The sequence below is a fragment of the Medicago sativa genome, chromosome 8, assembly GCF_051527215.1.
Source record: "Medicago sativa cultivar Bolivia chromosome 8, Bolivia_mono, whole genome shotgun sequence".
NCBI classification, from domain to species: Eukaryota; Viridiplantae; Streptophyta; class Magnoliopsida; order Fabales; family Fabaceae; genus Medicago; species Medicago sativa.
Genome location: NC_140756.1, coordinates 62,369,376 through 62,389,418, shown reverse-complemented (window position 1 = coordinate 62,389,418; position 20,043 = coordinate 62,369,376). Strand labels below are relative to the sequence as shown.

The following is a 20,043-nucleotide window of genomic DNA, read 5'->3' as shown; positions in this document are numbered from 1 at the left end:
TTCAATTATTTGGCATTGCGCGCTTCATCTGACGGAGGAAGTGTGAAAAACGTATTGGTTTTTTTTAGGAAACAGTTCACTGTTTTGAAGACCAGTTCGGTTTGATTCGAATTGTTCCATTATGGTTCAGTTCAGTTCAAACGAACTGAAAAACAGTTTGGTCTGGTTCGGACTTAGTTTTGGGTTTGAGCTGAACTTTGGACATTCTTACCTTTACTGATTGGTTATTGTCCAACTGTGTCCGCATCAACAATGTTGATAAGAAATAATAACCTTTAATTTGGACATAGGAATAAAACACCACAATCAAAAAATGCAAAAAAAGATTTAAAAAAAATAGTTTACCATAATATTTCTTATTCAATTAATACATTCAATGTTCCCTTAGGGACACTTCTCACTTTTTCCAGGTCCACCATAATGCATGTGATTTCCCCACTCTTTATTATACCATGGTCTTATAGGATAACATTCTGGTTTGTCTGCTGCCCAATCAGGATCTGGTAGGTCAATATAGACGTTTTGTTCAGTAACAGAAACTTGCATATTTCTAATAAATGCAACTTTATTAATGCTATTGAGTTCAAAATGTCCACTACCCATTTGGGTGGTAGTATGAGATCCTGTTCTCTTTAAATTGAGAACTTCTCCACCAAATTCAACAGTATATGCTTCACCCTTTAATTCTGTGAACAAGGAGGCTGGCCAATAGCCAAGAAAATTTCCAGATCCATATTTAAGCCACCAATTCCCATAGTTTGGATCCTACACAACAAAAATATAAGTAAACTTGCATATTTCAAATAAATGCAAAAAATCTTTTAAAAAACAATCTTGTTAACGAGTGCCCACGGGGCACTCTTTAAGCATCCTAAAATTAGTAACTATTCTTTTGTAAAGTCATCTGTTACAATTTCCAATGCATTCAATACACTACTTTTCATTAAAAGCTTGCTATTTAAAGTGCTTAAAGAGTGCCCTGGGGGCACTCGTTGACATTTCCCAAAGTTTATTTGGTAATCTCATGAGAATGTTACCTTCCAGATGTTTAAGGGAAATTCATATTGTTTGCCATTATATGTAGAAACTGGACCGAGTCTCCCTCCCAATAGATTTTTCTTGCTTGTTTGAACAAAGCCAACGCATTTTAAATTGAAGCATCCACTTTGTCTTTCTAGATCAGACTGCAGTTATTAATGTGTATGTTACGCTTGAAGTCAAATAAAAATTATATAATCCTATAAAAATAACATAAAAATTATATAAACTAGTATTATTTTTCAATAAATTTACTTACCGTCCAATAGGTAAATAGTCTAGGGAAGTCATCCCCATAGAGATTCGGGAATACCTACATAAAAATTAATATCACTTAAACTTAACTTTTATAAATAAAAAAAGAAAGGGAAATCACATAACCCTAGAACAACATATAAGAGTATAAGACGTACTGCACTTGAACTTAACTGGTAAAATATGCATACCATTTATATTAAAAGACATTAAAACAAATAAATGAATAAATGATAAGAGAAGTATTTAGCATACATGCCAACCAGCTTCAATAATGTCTCCAGATTTTTGAGATGCTATCGATATTTTAGCAGCGCTGAATTCATCTTTTTCCACTTTAGGGCGCCACACGTTTAGGATAGCTGATGCTCCTGTGTACCCATCTCCTTGCACAGACCCCATTGAATGCTGTGTAGTTTGGAGCAATAAGAAGAATCCATTTGTTATTTCATTTTTAAAATAGCATAAGGTTTAGAGAGCAATTAGGTCTAATGTTGGTTAGTGATTAAATTTCATGCTATAGAAAAAATATTGAGAAAAAACTGAGTTTGTGTGATTGCATACTTCGTAATTATCTCGATCGATGTATTTTCTTCCAAAATGGCTAATATTGTCGGCTCTTAACAAGTCTTGTTCCGTTATTCTTCTGATTGGAATTGTTCCTTCAGGACATGATTCACCGGACAATCTCCACAATTGAGGGATATCACTAAAATTACCTTTTTGGTTATGCCCACTTGGTTTTTCTGGAGGATCCTATGTATAAAAATATGAACGAAAAAAATTATTTTTGAATTATTTTTGAATTTTTATTAATTAAATTAACAAAAGAAAATACCAATGGTTTTTGTCCTTTTAATAAAGGATGATCAAAAGCTGGTTGTTTATGAGTCAAAACACAGTCAATGATATCGCCATCAGGACTCTGCAAAAATGAATACAAAGAAAAATTTCACAAGATCACAAACACAAGCATATAAGTTAGGTTCAACACATAAGAGTATGTTTTGATGTATAATTGAAAATTCAAGAGACCGTTTTAATATTCATTCATATTTATAAGTTAGGCTCCAAGACATTATAGTGACTAATGGGAAAATTTTGAAACATTATAAACCTAAATCTGTACATATTTTAAAAAAATAATTATAAGAACCATTTTAAGATTCATATATATAATTAGGTCATGAGGGATTTCAAACTTTCAGGTTGTATTTGTATACTTACTCAAACTTTCAGGTTGTATTTGTATATTTACCCATTTAAAATGAAAATTCTCCGAATTTTATTTTCCAAACAAGCTAAGTTATAATGAAGAATTAATCACGTCTAAAATTATATTTCTACAGAAAACTTTTTCATCCAAAATATACCAATGATGTTCTAAAATTTATAACATGCCTGAATTGTTTTAACAGCAGGCTTGTTGATCTCTTGAAGACGGGTTGCTATCATCTTCTTCATCTTGTGGAATTCTTCATCTGATCGAGAAGTTTTATTGACTAACTGATGTTTGCTTATTCTTGAAGAGTTAATTGGACAAACCAAAGATACAATAAGAAGAAAATGTAGGAGGATGAGGGAAATGATCTGGGAGCTAAAGTCCATGTTTGTTTTGTGTTCTTAGATTTTTGTTTTGTGCATGGAAACAAATTTACTTTTGAAAGTGTGTGTGTGCGTGTTCGAAGCCTTAATTACTTTGAACTAGCACCTGTGAAACTCTTGGGAGTGTGTGTTTGTTTGTGTGTCTCTCTCTCTCTCTTATATATATAAACACGAATTAAGAAAATAAATAATTAAAATATAATATTTATTATATTACTACTATAGAATCATTTAATATTATATCTTTTAAGTAGTCAAAACATTGGTTGGTCAAACATATTTATTTAAAATTTAAGGAAATATCTTAAACTCGTTGCGTTGTATATTCTATGGTTTTTCAAAACTAATTTATCTAAATAATTTTGATTAAATTAATTTAATTAATTGGTTATATTAATTTCTTTTAGTCTAAAATTAGGTTTATTCAAAAGAATTAATTTAAAACTATATTTGTTATCTTTCAAGTGACTAACACAACACAAAATCAATAGCATCCTTTAGATTGTTTGAACGCGGGAGATGTAACACCCGAACTTTCAATTTTTAATTAATTCAATGATATTTATAATAGGTGAAATTTTGATTAATATTATTATTGATGTTGCTCGTGCTTGAGTATTGTTTTGTGGTTGAGAAAATGGAATATTGATGATGATTGAGAAGTAGTATGAAAATTTAAATAAAATGAAGGGAGGAGTCAAAATAAAATAACGTAGAGTCGGGGGTGTAGAATATAAGTTTTAAATAAGTGGGGGAGGGGAGGAGTAAAAGAATAGTGAGTAGAGGAGCAATGACTCTTAACAAGCGACCGTCCCTAATATAAATAGAAAAGTTGGGAGTTAAGAGAGTCAATACTACTGAACGTGGAAAAGAAAGAAAAGAGGAGCATTGTAGCGGCCCAATATTTTATACATGACATTTTTAATAATTTTTAATTTATTATTTAATGATTTGTCTTATTTCAAAAAAACTTGATTATTTTATCTAAGTAGAAGTTATGTGTGTGTTTACTACTTTATTTAGTTTTCTAGTAAATTGTATAAGTGTAAGTAGTAAGAGACAAATAATTAATTTTATGATGCATTTGAACTAGTGTATGAGCAAGTACAGAATAATTAGTGTCATGAAGATTAATGATCACTTCATCTCTATTGACCCTCCTAATTTAATTGAGCAAAATTATGATCCTTCATTGTCTATATCACACAAATTCAAAACCTTATGACTAGCGAATCATTTTATTGATTGCTAGGATTTGTATTTACGCCCATAATGTATAAATAGAAAACGGTTTAATGTTTGCTTTTGGAAAAGGGAACATTTTCGATAAAATAATTTGCAAGGCATTAAAAATAGTCGTAGAAATTAAAGTAGGATTGATTTTCATTACTAGGAGAACATCAGTTACCTGGTTGACTATAGAGACATATCAAGCGATTTTATTTTAGGTTTTATGATAGTTATTATGATTGCAATTAATTCACCTGATAGTAGGATTGTTATTACTTGTATATATGTGACTCTTTGCAAACAACGTAATCCAGCCTTTCAAAAACCATTATCGTGTAACCTTGGTAAGTTAGAGAATCAAAACATAACAATATACTCCTCACATATGGTTCACTCAAAAAAATGTATCATTCTCAAATTAGAAGAAGAGAACTAGTGGAATCCTTTTCTAGCAAAGCAAGGACCCTTGTGTGGATTGAGAGTTTTGGCTACGGCAAAGGTAAGGACTTTTTCCCAATACGTTCTTACTAAGTGTTAGGACTGTGTTATGAAATAGTAATAGACACTCATGTCTTTTAAAAAGAAAAATAATTAAAATATATAATTAAGAGGTAACTTTTATCATGATATTGTTTGTATGAGAATGTGTTATCAATTTTTATTATGTTTTATATGTTTTGCGACGTTTGAGAATAAAAAGATGTAATTTATTTAAAATTTAATTGTGGTTGCCTTAGTGACTGAGTTTTATTTTGTGTTTCCTAGCATATGCATAGCATGTGTGGCTTGTTTCATTATCATGACATTTGCATAGCCTGTGTGGCTCGTCTTAGCCTGTGTGGCTCGTTCTTAGCCTGTGTGGCTCGTTTTTAGCCTACGTGGCTTGTTTATATCCGGATCATGTAGTACTTAAGAGCATACATAATATCATTTAAGTTCTTTTAAAATATGGCTTGTGTATTTTTATTTCTTTTGATCGAGAAGACTTTATACTATTTATTTTAGAGCATTGTTTCTTGTGCTTTGAGTATGAACCAATTTGGATAAGGAAATTGACCCTTACATTAATATAATGTTGTAGGTACCAAAGTTGAAATATGAAGATTGATGTGTTATGAAACGCTTACGGTGAAAAATTGGGTTTTTCAATGAAAAAGAAGACTAGTTTTTATTCAGTTGTAATTGTGATTTAATTATTTTTGAAATTTATTATAAAGTTCATATTTATTGCGTTATGAAGACAATTATATTATATTTTTTCTATAAAGCTTCATTGTTTCAAAAGAATAAATAATATTTAAGGAATGTCTTGAATTAAAATCCGGGGCGTTACAAGCATAGGAGGAGAAACCCTAGCGGTAGCAAGGTTAAGCCACAAACCGGAATTTCGAAGGATTCGAGGTAAGGGGAAGAATATATTCATCTCTAGAGTTTATCTTTCTTGTTGGGGCTATAGAAAGGGTAGAGAAGGAGTGTTGCTGAAATGTTGTTGAGGATTACCTTTATGGTTGAGGAATTAAATATCAAAAAGAACAAAGTTAGTGTAATCGAAATTAGAGCCTTTAATCAAGCGAAGAATGATGCAATTAGGTAAATTGTGTGAGAAATTATTGTTTGGATGATAGTGTAACCCTATGTAATGTTTCATATTAGTTTGGGATCATGAGGGCTTTGAAAATGGGAGTTTTGGGCAAATTAGAAGCAATTTCGTAGTTCAAAAACGTAGGATAAAAAATCGTTGTAGGTATGGAAGTTAGCTTTCCATTGGCTTTGGTTTAACCTCTTTTCGACTTCCACAACTCGAGTTATGATCAAATTACCGTACCTGGGTCATGCTGCGTTTTTCTTGGAACTTCAGCACAAACCTTTCAATGGACCTTAAAACATCCTAGAAAATAATAGCGAGTTAAAGAAGGTGTTAATGTAAGAGGTAGGAGTAAGGGTCCTAAACTATATAGCTAAATTAAGGAGTAGGTTTAGGTATAAATAGAAGTGATCACCCTAGAATAATAACAAGCTTAAATTTGAACTGAAGATAGTAACCTGAGAGAATCTAAAGATGTCAAGGTGGCTTGACCACAAAAAGTGATAGATAATATGGAAGACGTTATGAGGAATATTAATAGAGAGGTAAAGACTTATATTAGAACGGAGAATGGAGTATACTATTAGGATAAAAGATGTAGTAATGGGGAGAACGAATGACGAGAGTAGACTCTAAAATGCAGTATTGAATAACGAAGAAATATGATGTGTACATATGCTTGCGTAAGATGTTGATTAATAATGAGAAGTTACTATCGTACGATGAAGATCTATGTTGAGATCATACTTGTTTAATGGTGATGATGAATAATGTAATAAATGATGTTTGCAAATGACGAGTAATGACGATGACTTATCTTGTTTAGGGTGACAAGTAAATGATGGAGTGAGTTATGTTGTGAGTAGAAGTTAAAGAATTGGGTAAGGTCGGGGATGATAATAACAATGAGAAAAGAAATCAAGTTAATTAAGGTTAATATGACGAGAATTTAATAGAGCAAATAATGTGGGTACGTGGTGAGTCTAAAAACACACGATTTAGTAAAAGGGGTGCAAAACGAGGATAATAGGGGATATGAAGTAGGTGCTTTTCCGAGTAATTGAGGATGTTAATCATAATCTCCTTAAACCAATAATGAGTTTAGGGATACCGTTAAGTGAAAGAGTAGAAGAGCTAAGGTAGTTAAAGAACTTAAGATGAATGTTTGACAGTAACATATAAGGTGTAAAACTGAATAAAGAATATAGAAGTCTAATTTAGATGATTGTAAACGATGAGAGAGTCGTTAAGACGAAATGTTAGGGAATATAAGGAGTTGTATATTAAGTAATGAAAGATAATAGGAATGATGATAACGATGAATAAGACGGGGATAGATTAGAAGAGAGCTAGATGCATAAGAAATAGGATAAGAGGTAATAGTTATAATGGTTGAATATAATAATAACGACCGGTATCAAGAGAATGAAACCTCGAATTATAATGAAGTATTAGTGAGGAAAGTTGTTGAAGTCGAATTTAATGATAAGGTCAGATAATAACTTTAAATTAGAACGAAGTTAAGATTAGGGGAATGGACGATGCACAAATGACTATGCACGTGAGAACAAAGTAATAAGATATAAGATTGTTTTATTTAGGAGAATAAGCATGAAAGAGTTAATGACAATGGTGAGGGAGAACCTAGTTATGTAGGGAGGGGAAGTAGTATGTAATGATAATGAATAAGAAAACATATTGAGACTAGGAATGATGAATAGAATATGATATCAGGGATAAAGTTTATAGAGAGCCTTAAATAGAGGAGAGAATGGAGTATTCCCATAAAATGAATAATAAAATAAAATAGAGGGATGTTGACGTAGAAATGAGTCACATGTAAAGGTTGGATTAATGAAGAGATAAGGTGGTGATATAAACGATTGATAGAGATTGATGATGAGGAATCCATAATGTGACGAAGAGTGATGACGATTGATATTATATATATATATATATATATATATATATATATATATATATATATATATATATATATATGAGTCAGGATCCATTGACACCAGGTGTCAATGGATTCGTTGACACCAAATCTTAACCGTTGATTTCTTTTGATCCAAAGGTTTATATCTATTCATTTAAAATATCATGTGAACTATTAAGTGTATCATGTAGTATATCTTTTTGGGATTTTCATTTCCTAATTTGTTTCATGGTTTTCTCTCTCTGTATTTGTGATTTCCAGGCATACTTCTATACCTTTTTGTTGTTCCATTAACACTTTTTTTGTTTTCAATCGATAAGCCTATTTTATTTTATTTTTTATTTTTTTTAAGAAATCGATCAGCCTAATTTGAAAACATTGTTGTGTTACCTACCATACATGTTCTTTGCTTCTGGAATTTCTTTTATTCTCAACAACGTGTTGTCGACATCTTTGTATCCCTTGACTAATTCATCGATTGCAACCTGTGCAAATATTATGTCAAACTATGAAATTGATGGCAATTGAAATCATTAAAAACAGTAAGGTATCAAGATTCATGACATGTGGTATAAAATCAATTGATTTTCAAATTAGTTTTGGTGGCCAATTTTTAGGGTACAGAAAAATCACAATTGGGTATGAATTGAAAATCCTTAAAAACTAATTGAATTGGTGCCCAATTTTCAGTATGGAAAAATCAAAATTAGGTATGACTTTGAAGGTGCAGGTGAAATTGAGATCAGATCGGTGAGGAGAGTTTATCGGCAAAATGAACGAGTATCATGTGGTGAGGAGGAGGAACGGTTCACCCAAGTTAAATTGTACAAACAATTCAAGGCCTTTGGATTAAATAAATGAACGGTTGAGATTTGGTGTCAACGAATCCGCTGACACCTGGTGTCAATGGATCCTGACTCTATATATATATATATATATATATATATATATATATATATATATATATATATATATATATATATATAACGATGAAGAGAATGATATATGATGATGATGATGATTTGTTTGCATGCATTAGAGTCGTGCAATTTAGTGGAAGTCTTGCATTAATATGTGAATTATTTGAATATGTGTATACTTGTGTTACTTGTATTATTTATTTCCATGCATTCATATAGAGTCTAAGACTGATAGAGTGCATGACTGATGGAGAAGCCCAGTAACATACCTCTAGTAAACTATGATGAGAAAAGTCCAGTAACGTAACTCTTGCAAAATGATGAGTAGGAGTGGTACCACAATCATATAGGTCGTTAGGAGAGTCCATATGCATATATATGATGGTTGTATTGGGTGTTTGAGTGGGAAGATGATGTCTGCTGTGATATGTGAAATGAAGAGATTATACATAGTAACTGCTGTGAGTGATGAGATAGTGGAGAATATATTCTTTTGATATTTATTTAATGTGCATGCTTTTCCATATTATTATGTTATGGCAGGATTTCTCACCCCTTATTTTGTTGTATTGTTTTCTGTATGATGGTTGTACCTTTAGTACAGATACTCAGGTTGACGAGAAGTAGTTGTGGGACGTTTTAGAAGGCGGAGATGAGGGGATGCCCTCTTTTTAGTTATGTTATCTAGTAGTTGAATAATCATGTAGTCGCTAAGAGCTCTCATATTGTAACACTAGGGTTGGGGGTTAACGATTTAATTTTTAATTGCATTTTGAGTTGAATCTTGAAAACTTTGTTATTTTCTATTTACGATTATTGAACAGCAAGTATGAATTTATTAATGTGATCAGTGAATGATTTTCTTCTTCTCCAATGGATTTATTTTAAAAGAAAAATATTTCATCGTTATTTTGTGATATAATGTAGAGTCATGCATCCTTACTATTAAATATATTTCTATTATTTAATATTTATCGTCAGGAAAATAGGGTGTTATAGGAGGTGTTTTACTTTGCTTCTTAATGGATTGTTGTAATTAAACTCTATTGCTCTTTTTTTGACACACCTTATACTGAGAGGGTCATCTTTTGTCGATTAATATAAGTTACATTTTTCATTTTAGCTTGTACGAGGAATGTGGTGACCCGATATTAAAATGTAGCAATGTACGCAATTAGTTTTACACTTTGAAGAGTTTCCATTTAGAAACAAATACCTTTAATACTTCTATTTGGTCTTTATTAGTTTCTTTTTGTATGAGAAAAATTTAAGGATAGGGATGGTGCCCAGTTAAATTTTGTCTCAATTGCCGTCTCTTTCATAGATGGAATACAATCTGTCTCTAAATTTGATCAGTATTTATAACTTTTCTAATAGTAGTTCAATGCAGATAAGACCTTTAGGTTTAAATTCCAGCACTTATAAGGATTTACTTGGTTGGAAGTTTGCTTTAAAAAATTAATTATTTTTATTATAAAAATATAATAATAATTATTATACTTTATTGCATAAGATAAAAAAATCCTACTGCATTTTTTGATCAACAGAGAGTGTTGGAGTAGCTTTATTTTCTTCTCTACTAGCCGAAAGACGGGCACTATCGTGCCCGTCTGTCCGCTCTTTCTACTGCTTTAACGCATGTGTTTATTTTATTATGTTTGTTTGTATAATTTTGATTAAAATTTTAAAATATTAATGGAAATTATTGATATATTGATTTATAAACAAAATATTGTCAAAGCATATAACAAAATTATTTTTGAATTCAACATATTTTAGCTTGCCTGCATATAAAATTAAGAAAAAGTAATGATCATTTATTGTTTATTCTAATAGTAATTAGTAACATCATAACATAAATGTATAAATGACATTTTTTTTTGGGTCAAGTAGCCTAGTGGCTAGAGCTCACACATTTAAATGTGGAGAAGTGGGGTGTCCAGGGTTCGAACCTCGACCCCTGCATATAATATGCAATATCCCTACCAACTGAGCTAAACTCACGGGGATGTATAAATGACATGTTATGTAAAAGAAACATTGTTATGATCACAATAAAAAAAATATTTTTAAAAACTACATTTTTCGTAAAGTCACAATTTTCTCATTCTATTTTCCCTTCTTTAATGACAACTTTTGTTGAATTTTGAGAAACTCCCCTTGATAAAACTACATATAATTGACAATGGCTGAAAACATGTCGTGGAAGATAGATTCCGTCATTGCTAATGGTCTGCCCTTGTGACTTATTTATGGTAATAGCAAAACTTAGTCTAACAGGAAACTGTTTTCTACTAAGCACAAAGGGAAGTCCTTGAAGGAAAATCGAAAGATATCATACACAGCGGAAGAAGAAGAAGAAGAAGAAGAATTTCGATTTTCTTTCCTTGGATCATTACGAAATTCAAACATGAATCAGTGATTCGATTGTTACCTTGAACTGTGGAATCTGAAAGCTAGAACTGGAAACTGGAATCTCGATCACAGCCAAGCAAGCAACAAGCAGCAAAGCCTCTAGCAAGTCCACACGAACAGTGCTCCTCCAAAACTCGGTGCTAGCCAATGAATTGGAAGTGCAGAGAAGAAAGGGGTTGCTTCAAAACGTGTAACAAAAAACTTCAGCACCAGAGTTCTATTTATAGAACTTCTAGTGTGCTCTGCAAGTCATAAGTCACTATTGGGCTTTAGTAAGCCCAATAACGAGTTTAGTAATCTTTGCTAACTAATTAGCGCTATTTACTAAACGCACCCCTTATATAAGTCATACTTATATATTTCTCTTTTGACTGTTCTTTGTGTGTGACCCTATAGGTTCTAGTCACGTTGGCAATAATATTAAATCTAATATTTAATACTATAAACAATGAGCGGTATCTAGCAACACATCATTGCTACCCAAGTGACAAGAATGTCAAGTGATCTGACGAAACCTTTCCATGATAATACTCATGTGTACACTTACTCCTTTGTCTCGATATCTTTATTGATCCCAAGGCATAGATATTGTCACCCTTGTATAGATCAATGTTTATATTCCTTGATTCCGAAATATACTGAATAACGAATAAGTCCAATATCTTATATTGACTTAGTTCGGCATGGCCATGCAATTTTACAGTCATATTTCATCAAGAGGCCTAAAGATATATCTCCTGTTTATGAGGAGGGACAAATCCCATCTAGGACACTCATGTCCCTCAGCATGATTCATCAAGTACCCATCAACCAACGTTATGGTTATCCTTTTACAGACAACGTTAGAATGGCAACAAAGCACTTGAGTCCACATCTAGGGATCATAGTGGTTTCAGGTCTAAGAGCGATATACATTATTATCATTGTGAGAATATCTTATGACATTTTCATAACATACTATGTAGTATTCTCACGGTGGGTCAATCCAGTATAAATATTACCCCTAATATTTATACCTATGTATAGACTTAATATCTCAATATCAATGACCCATGAGATGCGGTCATCAGTCTACATACATAATAGTCTTTATGCTTTATTATTATCCCATTTCATATTAAAGCTTGACTATGGATATGTTTAAGAATAGCGTTCTTTACGTAATGTAATCTCATGATTAAGTCACACTTAATATTCCATTACATGAACTATCTATTCTAGGGACTTTATTATTTTGAAACATAACAAAATCAATAAAGAAATGCCTTATTATTATATATATTCACAATATATATTTATATCAATATCATGATACAAAGCCAAACCCAATCAATATTGATTGGATATTAGGGCTTACTCCAACAATCTCCCACTAGCACTAAAAGCCAATCAAATATTAACTCAATATATATTGATCAAGTGTTAGCATCAAGCACACCCTGGGCATGATACTATTCTAGTAGATAAGGAACTCTTTCAATTTCCACTTTCGATCTTCCATCGAAAAGAAATTGAAGTGTCAAAGTATACATTTGGATTATTGGTGAGATCAAGTATTCATTGCTCGCAAGATTAAACCAATTTCACCTCAGACGGGATCAATGGAATCCGCAACGCAAGAGACACATGGTTTCGCTCAGTTATGAGCTAAACAATCCAAATCATATATATTTGACATCTGTAATAGAAACAACAACTATTTGAAGCTTGTACTTTTACAAATTTCATAGTTGATATCCAAGCATAGCATTTATTCCAAATTGCGATTTGGATATACTGTACACCGATATTAAAGTCAGCATCATTGTAACTTTTTTACAATGTTCCTTTAATCCGTGTTCAAGAAACAATCCTTAGTCCTTTAAGACATCCATGGATATTCTTGAAAGTATTCTAGTGTCGAACACTACAATCAATTTTGGTACATATTGAAAATAATTTTCTAACCATGTCTCACATGTGTAGATAAATTGTTTTGGTGACTAGTATGTCATCCACATACTCCACCAAACTAATATCAATGCTCCCACTATTCTCCTTGTGTGCACAAGATTTTTATTAATCAAAGTTTTTCATAAAACTTCACTAATAAAACAAATAATTCAACTTCAAGAAGCTTGCTCCAATTCATACATGAATTTTGTAATATATATACCTGTCTAGCATCCTTTGGATTAACGAAACCCTACATATATGTCAAATACATATACAAGGTCATTCTAATTAAAGAATGCAACATCGTTGTCCATCTCCTAGAATTTGCATTATACAATAATGACAAGTGGGATCGTTAGATTTAAGCATTATGATGATGTAATAGTTTCGTCATGATTTGCATCACGAGTTGCATGAAACCTTCTACAATCAATCACATCTTAAAGGTATCCATAATACCATCCATGTCAGTTTTCTAAAAGAAAAATCACATTCCAATATCCATATATGGTTTGTGTACATAGATTCTTTATAAGATCCCATGGCATATAGCCACTTCTCAAAGTTCAAGCCATTTAGATCTTGTGCTACTCAAACTGATGATTTAACAACAACCCTTTGTTGAATCAACTCGTGTTCCATTCTTAGAGAGATGTGTATTTTGTGTTACTTGACTTAATTCAAGTTCTACATCACTCCCACTGGCTCCTGTAGAGACATACTCCTTAAAAAGGAATACTCCAGTTCTAGCGACAAACAAATTTTGTCAAAGAAGAAGATATAAAAAATAATATCCTTTAGTTTCCTAAGGATAGTTACACAATTATACATTCATTAAATTCGAAGTTTAGTTTATCTAATAAACCATATAACCTGAAATTATCATAAAGTCAAAACTAGGTACTCTTACCTCCATATCTAATATGGTGTCTTTATGATTACTTAATTGGAACTTTGTTGTGGGTGAAGAATAACTGTAATTTAATTAATATCAAGAGTCATTGAGTTATAATCAAACTATTTTAGATCGAGTCATGTCAAACATGAAGCGATATAAATAATCATTATACTCATTAATCAAGCATTTACCATCACGACTTACTCGTATAGTCTTTATACTTTTCAAACTTATTCCTTTTACTTCATTGTTAAAATCTTTGAACAATTTCAAAGTTTTCTTGAATCGTGTCAAATACACTTTGCTTATCTACTAAATGATTTAGTAATGTTAGATGAAGTATAGAAACAATATCTAGCAAATATGTTTAGTTCTCCATATACATCTCATATGTATATCAATTCAAATTAATTATGTGTCCTTTCACCTTTGTTGGTGACCGGTGCATTAATCTATTTTGAAAAGTGGAACTCACATCCTTCAAATGATATAAAACCAAATGAGTCCAATAGTCCATATCCATGGATTTTGGAAATGTGAATCACACTTGTTTGTACTAAACAGTGATGCCAATGATATACAAAAGGTTCAAATCTCATTTGATCCTTTTCTCATATGTTATAGACTAGCTTATCAAGATCATGGAACTCAAATCCATTACTTGATCAGCACATTGTATATAAAACATTATTAGGACAATAGGACAATATTTGTCTATCATTCAACTACATAATCCTTCTCTTGTCAATACAAGATTTATGATTTAATGTTTCTATTTTATATGGAATTTAATAACAATTATTTGGTTCCATATCAAGTTAAGTTTAAGTCCAAGCATAAGCTCTTATAGTCAATGAAACAATTTGTTCCATTCTAGACGTAGGTGAACTTCACTTATAGTTAATGTTCTGCTTCTTTAAAACTCTCTATATTTCAACAAATATGAGATTAATCATCAAGTATCAAATACTTATGATGAAGAAGTAGAAATTTAACTTTCTATAACTTTATGGGTAAATAAGAAGTCTTACTTCTTTCTTATATTTTGACCCTTTCAAAACTACGAGCAATTTTTGTTTTTCAACTTTTGAAATAATTACTTCCCCTTTTTGCAACCGTGTTTAACCTTTCAAAGGTAGAAAAACAGAATTTGAATTTTATTCTTATCCATGTACATCTACTTGATAGGCTTAAACTATTCATCTTATAACATTGAGGTTGAATGATCATATCATTCTCCATCGTCGTTACCACTATGAGATATCCTATATCTACTCATTTGACCCAATGCTTCTGATAAGCGATGTTTTTCAAATATAGACATAGAAAGTTGCTAGGAAATAACTGCTCGAGAATATACAGTTTTTCTCATTCTTAAGAACAATTCTTAAATTTTGTACCAATTCAGAAACTCTTTTCTGAAAATTTTGTTCTTCATAAGAACTTTTAACAGTATAATAAAATTTATATGCTAAAGAAATTCTAAATACAGAAAATAAATAAAATAAATGTATCATGATTTAAAACATATTTAAATAGGTCTTTAATTAAATACGCTCCCACTATTTTACTCAAATCAAATGACCTTCAAAAACACTTGAATCGGAAAATCCCGTTGGAAGATTTTCTAGTGGGTTGAAATCCATATTTCACCTTGCTTTAAGTCAACGGGGGCTGTACTCAAAACTCAGTTATTTAGGTAGGAACTCCTTCCAATTGTATCTCATACAACTTTCAAATCATTTGAGTGAATAACTCCTTACTCTAATCTATCATATAGATGTTCCCAAACATTGCTTCTAAATTTATTTTAATCTTATTAAAATTAATTTAGTTAAGTTAAACCCAAAAGAATAACACTTGGGTAAATTGGATTACCGCACCGCAACTTACTAGTATAGAAAGTGCACCTCGCGGAGGCGAAACCTACACATTTCGATATTAGTCTTGAAGGGTGTTAAACTTTTGGAAAGCATTAAACTTAATATTTTGAATTGAAGGATTTTTATTAAGTTTGATCTCACCTCACCAAGGCTTATATATCATATATATTCGCACTTCAATCATAACATGCATAACGATTATACAATAATAAAAGTGACATGATTATGGCCATCCTAACGCTATGACTCTCTCAAGCCAATGAGAGAATCTAAACTAATCCTAGAAACGACCTTGCTTCTCCAAGCTTGACCTCCAGGACTATCCTAACGTCATGAGCCCTATTACTTCTTTGCATTCTATTTACATTACATATGAAAGAAAACTCGTTTTACATACGAGGGAGTGGATGAGAAGAGAATGTACAATAGAGATATAAGAGAGAGGCACGACACGCAGGCCGTATTTCAAAATCCAAATGAAATAAAATAAAAGGACTAAGGCCATAATCATTCACATGATAATAATAACAAACACACTTTTATTATTATTAATTATACCTTATAATTAAATAAATTAAATTAAAATTTGACATATGATCACACTACGCAGATTAGCTGGGGGTTTAATTGAGTACCAAAATATATTATATTGAGTACAAAAATATATTATATTAAGTACAAAAATATCTCATATTATGTACCAAAATATATTTTATTGAGTACCAAAATATATTATATTATGAACCAAAATATATTTCAGATCAAGTACTAAAATATATTAGATTGCATACCAAAATATCTCAGATTGTGTTCCAAAATATTCTAGATTGCGTATTTCGCATCAACACTTGACACGTTTATGAACACCCAAATCGTTTCGGCAAATATTCTGATCAAATCCAAAAGATCATATATGATATTGAAACTCTTTCAAATCATGATTCTTTTAAATTATAAACAAATCAAGTTAAAGTCATGCAAATCGATTAAATAATTTCAAAAGATCATATATGACATTGAAACTATTTCAAATCACGATCTTTTAAATTAACTATCAATTTAGGATCGTTTATTACCTTTCAAACAACTTTTGAAAAACAATCCAAAAGGTAGAATTTTTATTTACTTAATTATAGTAATATTGACACTCAATAATTATTATAATTAAATCTGCTTTATTTAGGCAATCAATTTGTTTCCAAAACAAATTACAGGGCTAAAATTAAGCAAATATTTTATTACCAAATTCAAAAATCATATCTGATATTGAAACTCTTTCAAATTCATGATCTTTTAAATTTACTACCTTTCTCCAATTAAATAAATTAATTAAACATAAATATTTGCAAGGATTGTTTGTTTAGCATGAACAACCGGATCTATGATGCTTCACCAGATTCGGATATTGAAGCTCACTCTCACGAATTGTTCAAATTCACAACAATCTCTTTGAAAACAATTGATCGAATGATACAACCATAATAATACAACGCTTGTATAGTTAGGTATCCTAATACAACAATCAAACATCAATAGTTTTCACAATTGTTTGTTCAGTATGGACAACCGGATCTTTGATGCTTCACCAGAATCGGTATTCGAAGCTCAATCTCACGAGTTGACTACAAATTCACAATCAATTATATAAAACCTATTGAACGAATGATATCATCAATATATCACATATAATGATGTTGTATCACCTATTGAACGAATGACAACTTTTGTTGAATTTTGAGAAACTCCCCTTGATAAAACTACATATAATTGACAATGGCTGAAAACATGTCGTGGAAGATAGATTCCGTCATTGCTAATGGTCTGCCCTTGTGACTTATTTATGGTAATAGCAAAACTTAGTCTAACAGGAAACTGTTTTCTACTAAGCACAAAGGGAAGTCCTTGAAGGAAAATCGAAAGATATCATACACAGCGGAAGAAGAAGAAGAAGAAGAAGAATTTCGATTTTCTTTCCTTGGATCATTACGAAATTCAAACATGAATCAGTGATTCGATTGTTACCTTGAACTGTGGAATCTGAAAGCTAGAACTGGAAACTGGAATCTCGATCACAGCCAAGCAAGCAACAAGCAGCAAAGCCTCTAGCAAGTCCACACGAACAGTGCTCCTCCAAAACTCGGTGCTAGCCAATGAATTGGAAGTGCAGAGAAGAAAGGGGTTGCTTCAAAACGTGTAACAAAAAACTTCAGCACCAGAGTTCTATTTATAGAACTTCTAGTGTGCTCTGCAAGTCATAAGTCACTATTGGGCTTTAGTAAGCCCAATAACGAGTTTAGTAATCTTTGCTAACTAATTAGCGCTATTTACTAAACGCACCCCTTATATAAGTCATACTTATATATTTCTCTTTTGACTGTTCTTTGTGTGTGACCCTATAGGTTCTAGTCACGTTGGCAATAATATTAAATCTAATATTTAATACTATAAACAATGAGCGGTATCTAGCAACACATCATTGCTACCCAAGTGACAAGAATGTCAAGTGATCTGACGAAACCTTTCCATGATAATACTCATGTGTACACTTACTCCTTTGTCTCGATATCTTTATTGATCCCAAGGCATAGATATTGTCACCCTTGTATAGATCAATGTTTATATTCCTTGATTCCGAAATATACTGAATAACGAATAAGTCCAATATCTTATATTGACTTAGTTCGGCATGGCCATGCAATTTTACAGTCATATTTCATCAAGAGGCCTAAAGATATATCTCCTGTTTATGAGGAGGGACAAATCCCATCTAGGACACTCATGTCCCTCAGCATGATTCATCAAGTACCCATCAACCAACGTTATGGTTATCCTTTTACAGACAACGTTAGAATGGCAACAAAGCACTTGAGTCCACATCTAGGGATCATAGTGGTTTCAGGTCTAAGAGCGATATACATTATTATCATTGTGAGAATATCTTATGACATTTTCATAACATACTATGTAGTATTCTCACGGTGGGTCAATCCAGTATAAATATTACCCCTAATATTTATACCTATGTATAGACTTAATATCTCAATATCAATGACCCATGAGATGCGGTCATCAGTCTACATACATAATAGTCTTTATGCTTTATTATTATCCCATTTCATATTAAAGCTTGACTATGGATATGTTTAAGAATAGCGTTCTTTACGTAATGTAATCTCATGATTAAGTCACACTTAATATTCCATTACATGAACTATCTATTCTAGGGACTTTATTATTTTGAAACATAACAAAATCAATAAAGAAATGCCTTATTATTATATATATTCACAATATATATTTATATCAATATCATGATACAAAGCCAAACCCAATCAATATTGATTGGATATTAGGGCTTACTCCAACAGTCCTGAACTCACATTTATTTTTAATTTAATTTTGGGCAAGAATGCACTTTTTCCAGCATTGCTTCCTGTTAAGATTTCCACATCCAACATATTCTTAAATAAACCATGACATAACAATTGTGTCCAATTACACAGGTCATATCTAGGGTCTATGTTTTGCAACAACATCAAAGGTGCACCTTTTTTACCTTTAAAATATGTGGTGGGATACTTCCTTGAGCAATTGAGTTTAGGAATTTCTGTTGATATAAGTTATGAGTATCCCCTTCAACCTCGTCAAATGACAACAAATTATGTTCTTCTCCTGAAAACTGATTGATAATTAATATTTAACATAGTGCTAACAAATCTTTTTCTAAAATATTTTGAATCCTAATCCTTTTTTAGAGGATTTAAAGTCTAATCTTTAACATTATTTTTTGCTCACGTTTGTTACTAATCTTTTTTTTAGAGGATTTAAAGTCAAATCTTTAACATTATATTTTGCTCACGTTTGTTACTAATCTTTTTTTCTGAAGATTTAAAGTCCAATCTTTAACACTATTTTTTGCTCACGTTTGTTACTAATATTTTTTTAGAGTATTTAAAGTCCATTCTTTAACATTATTATTTTTTCCTCGCGTTTGTTACTAATCTTTTTTTAGAGGATTTAAAGTCCAATCTTTAACATTATTTTTTGCTCACGTTTGTGACTAATATTTTTTTAGAGGATTTAAAGTCCAATCTTTACCATTATATTTTGCTCACGTTTGTTACAATTGATCAAAGGCTAAAGAAGAGTAGCTTATATTAATAAAATAATATGGAAATACTGTTTTTTGTGGAAAGGATATGAAAATACTTGACAATTTTTGTCGGTTGTATTGAGGGGAACAACTCAGATGTACAACATAAAATCAGCTGATAAAAAAGTAACATGAGTTTTTGTTTTGTGCTAGTTTTTTGTGAGTTTGATATGTGGTTAACGGA

At 31.3% G+C, this 20,043-nt stretch overlaps 1 protein-coding gene across 1 annotated transcript; it reads right to left on the bottom strand.

The window, feature by feature from the left end:
• Positions 1–296: 296 nt before the first annotated feature.
• Positions 297–3,011, bottom strand: LOC146900297 (protein neprosin-like). The gene is made up of 7 exons (XM_085733522.1): positions 2,695–3,011; positions 2,132–2,218; positions 1,858–2,049; positions 1,549–1,701; positions 1,298–1,351; positions 1,038–1,184; positions 297–765 (listed from the first exon to the last, which is right to left on the bottom strand). Exons 1-7 carry the CDS (start codon positions 2,899–2,901, stop codon positions 385–387), a joined length of 1,221 nt encoding a protein of 406 aa, XP_085589648.1. The 5' UTR covers positions 2,902–3,011; the 3' UTR covers positions 297–384.
• Between the last annotated feature and the right edge of the window lie 17,032 nt (positions 3,012–20,043).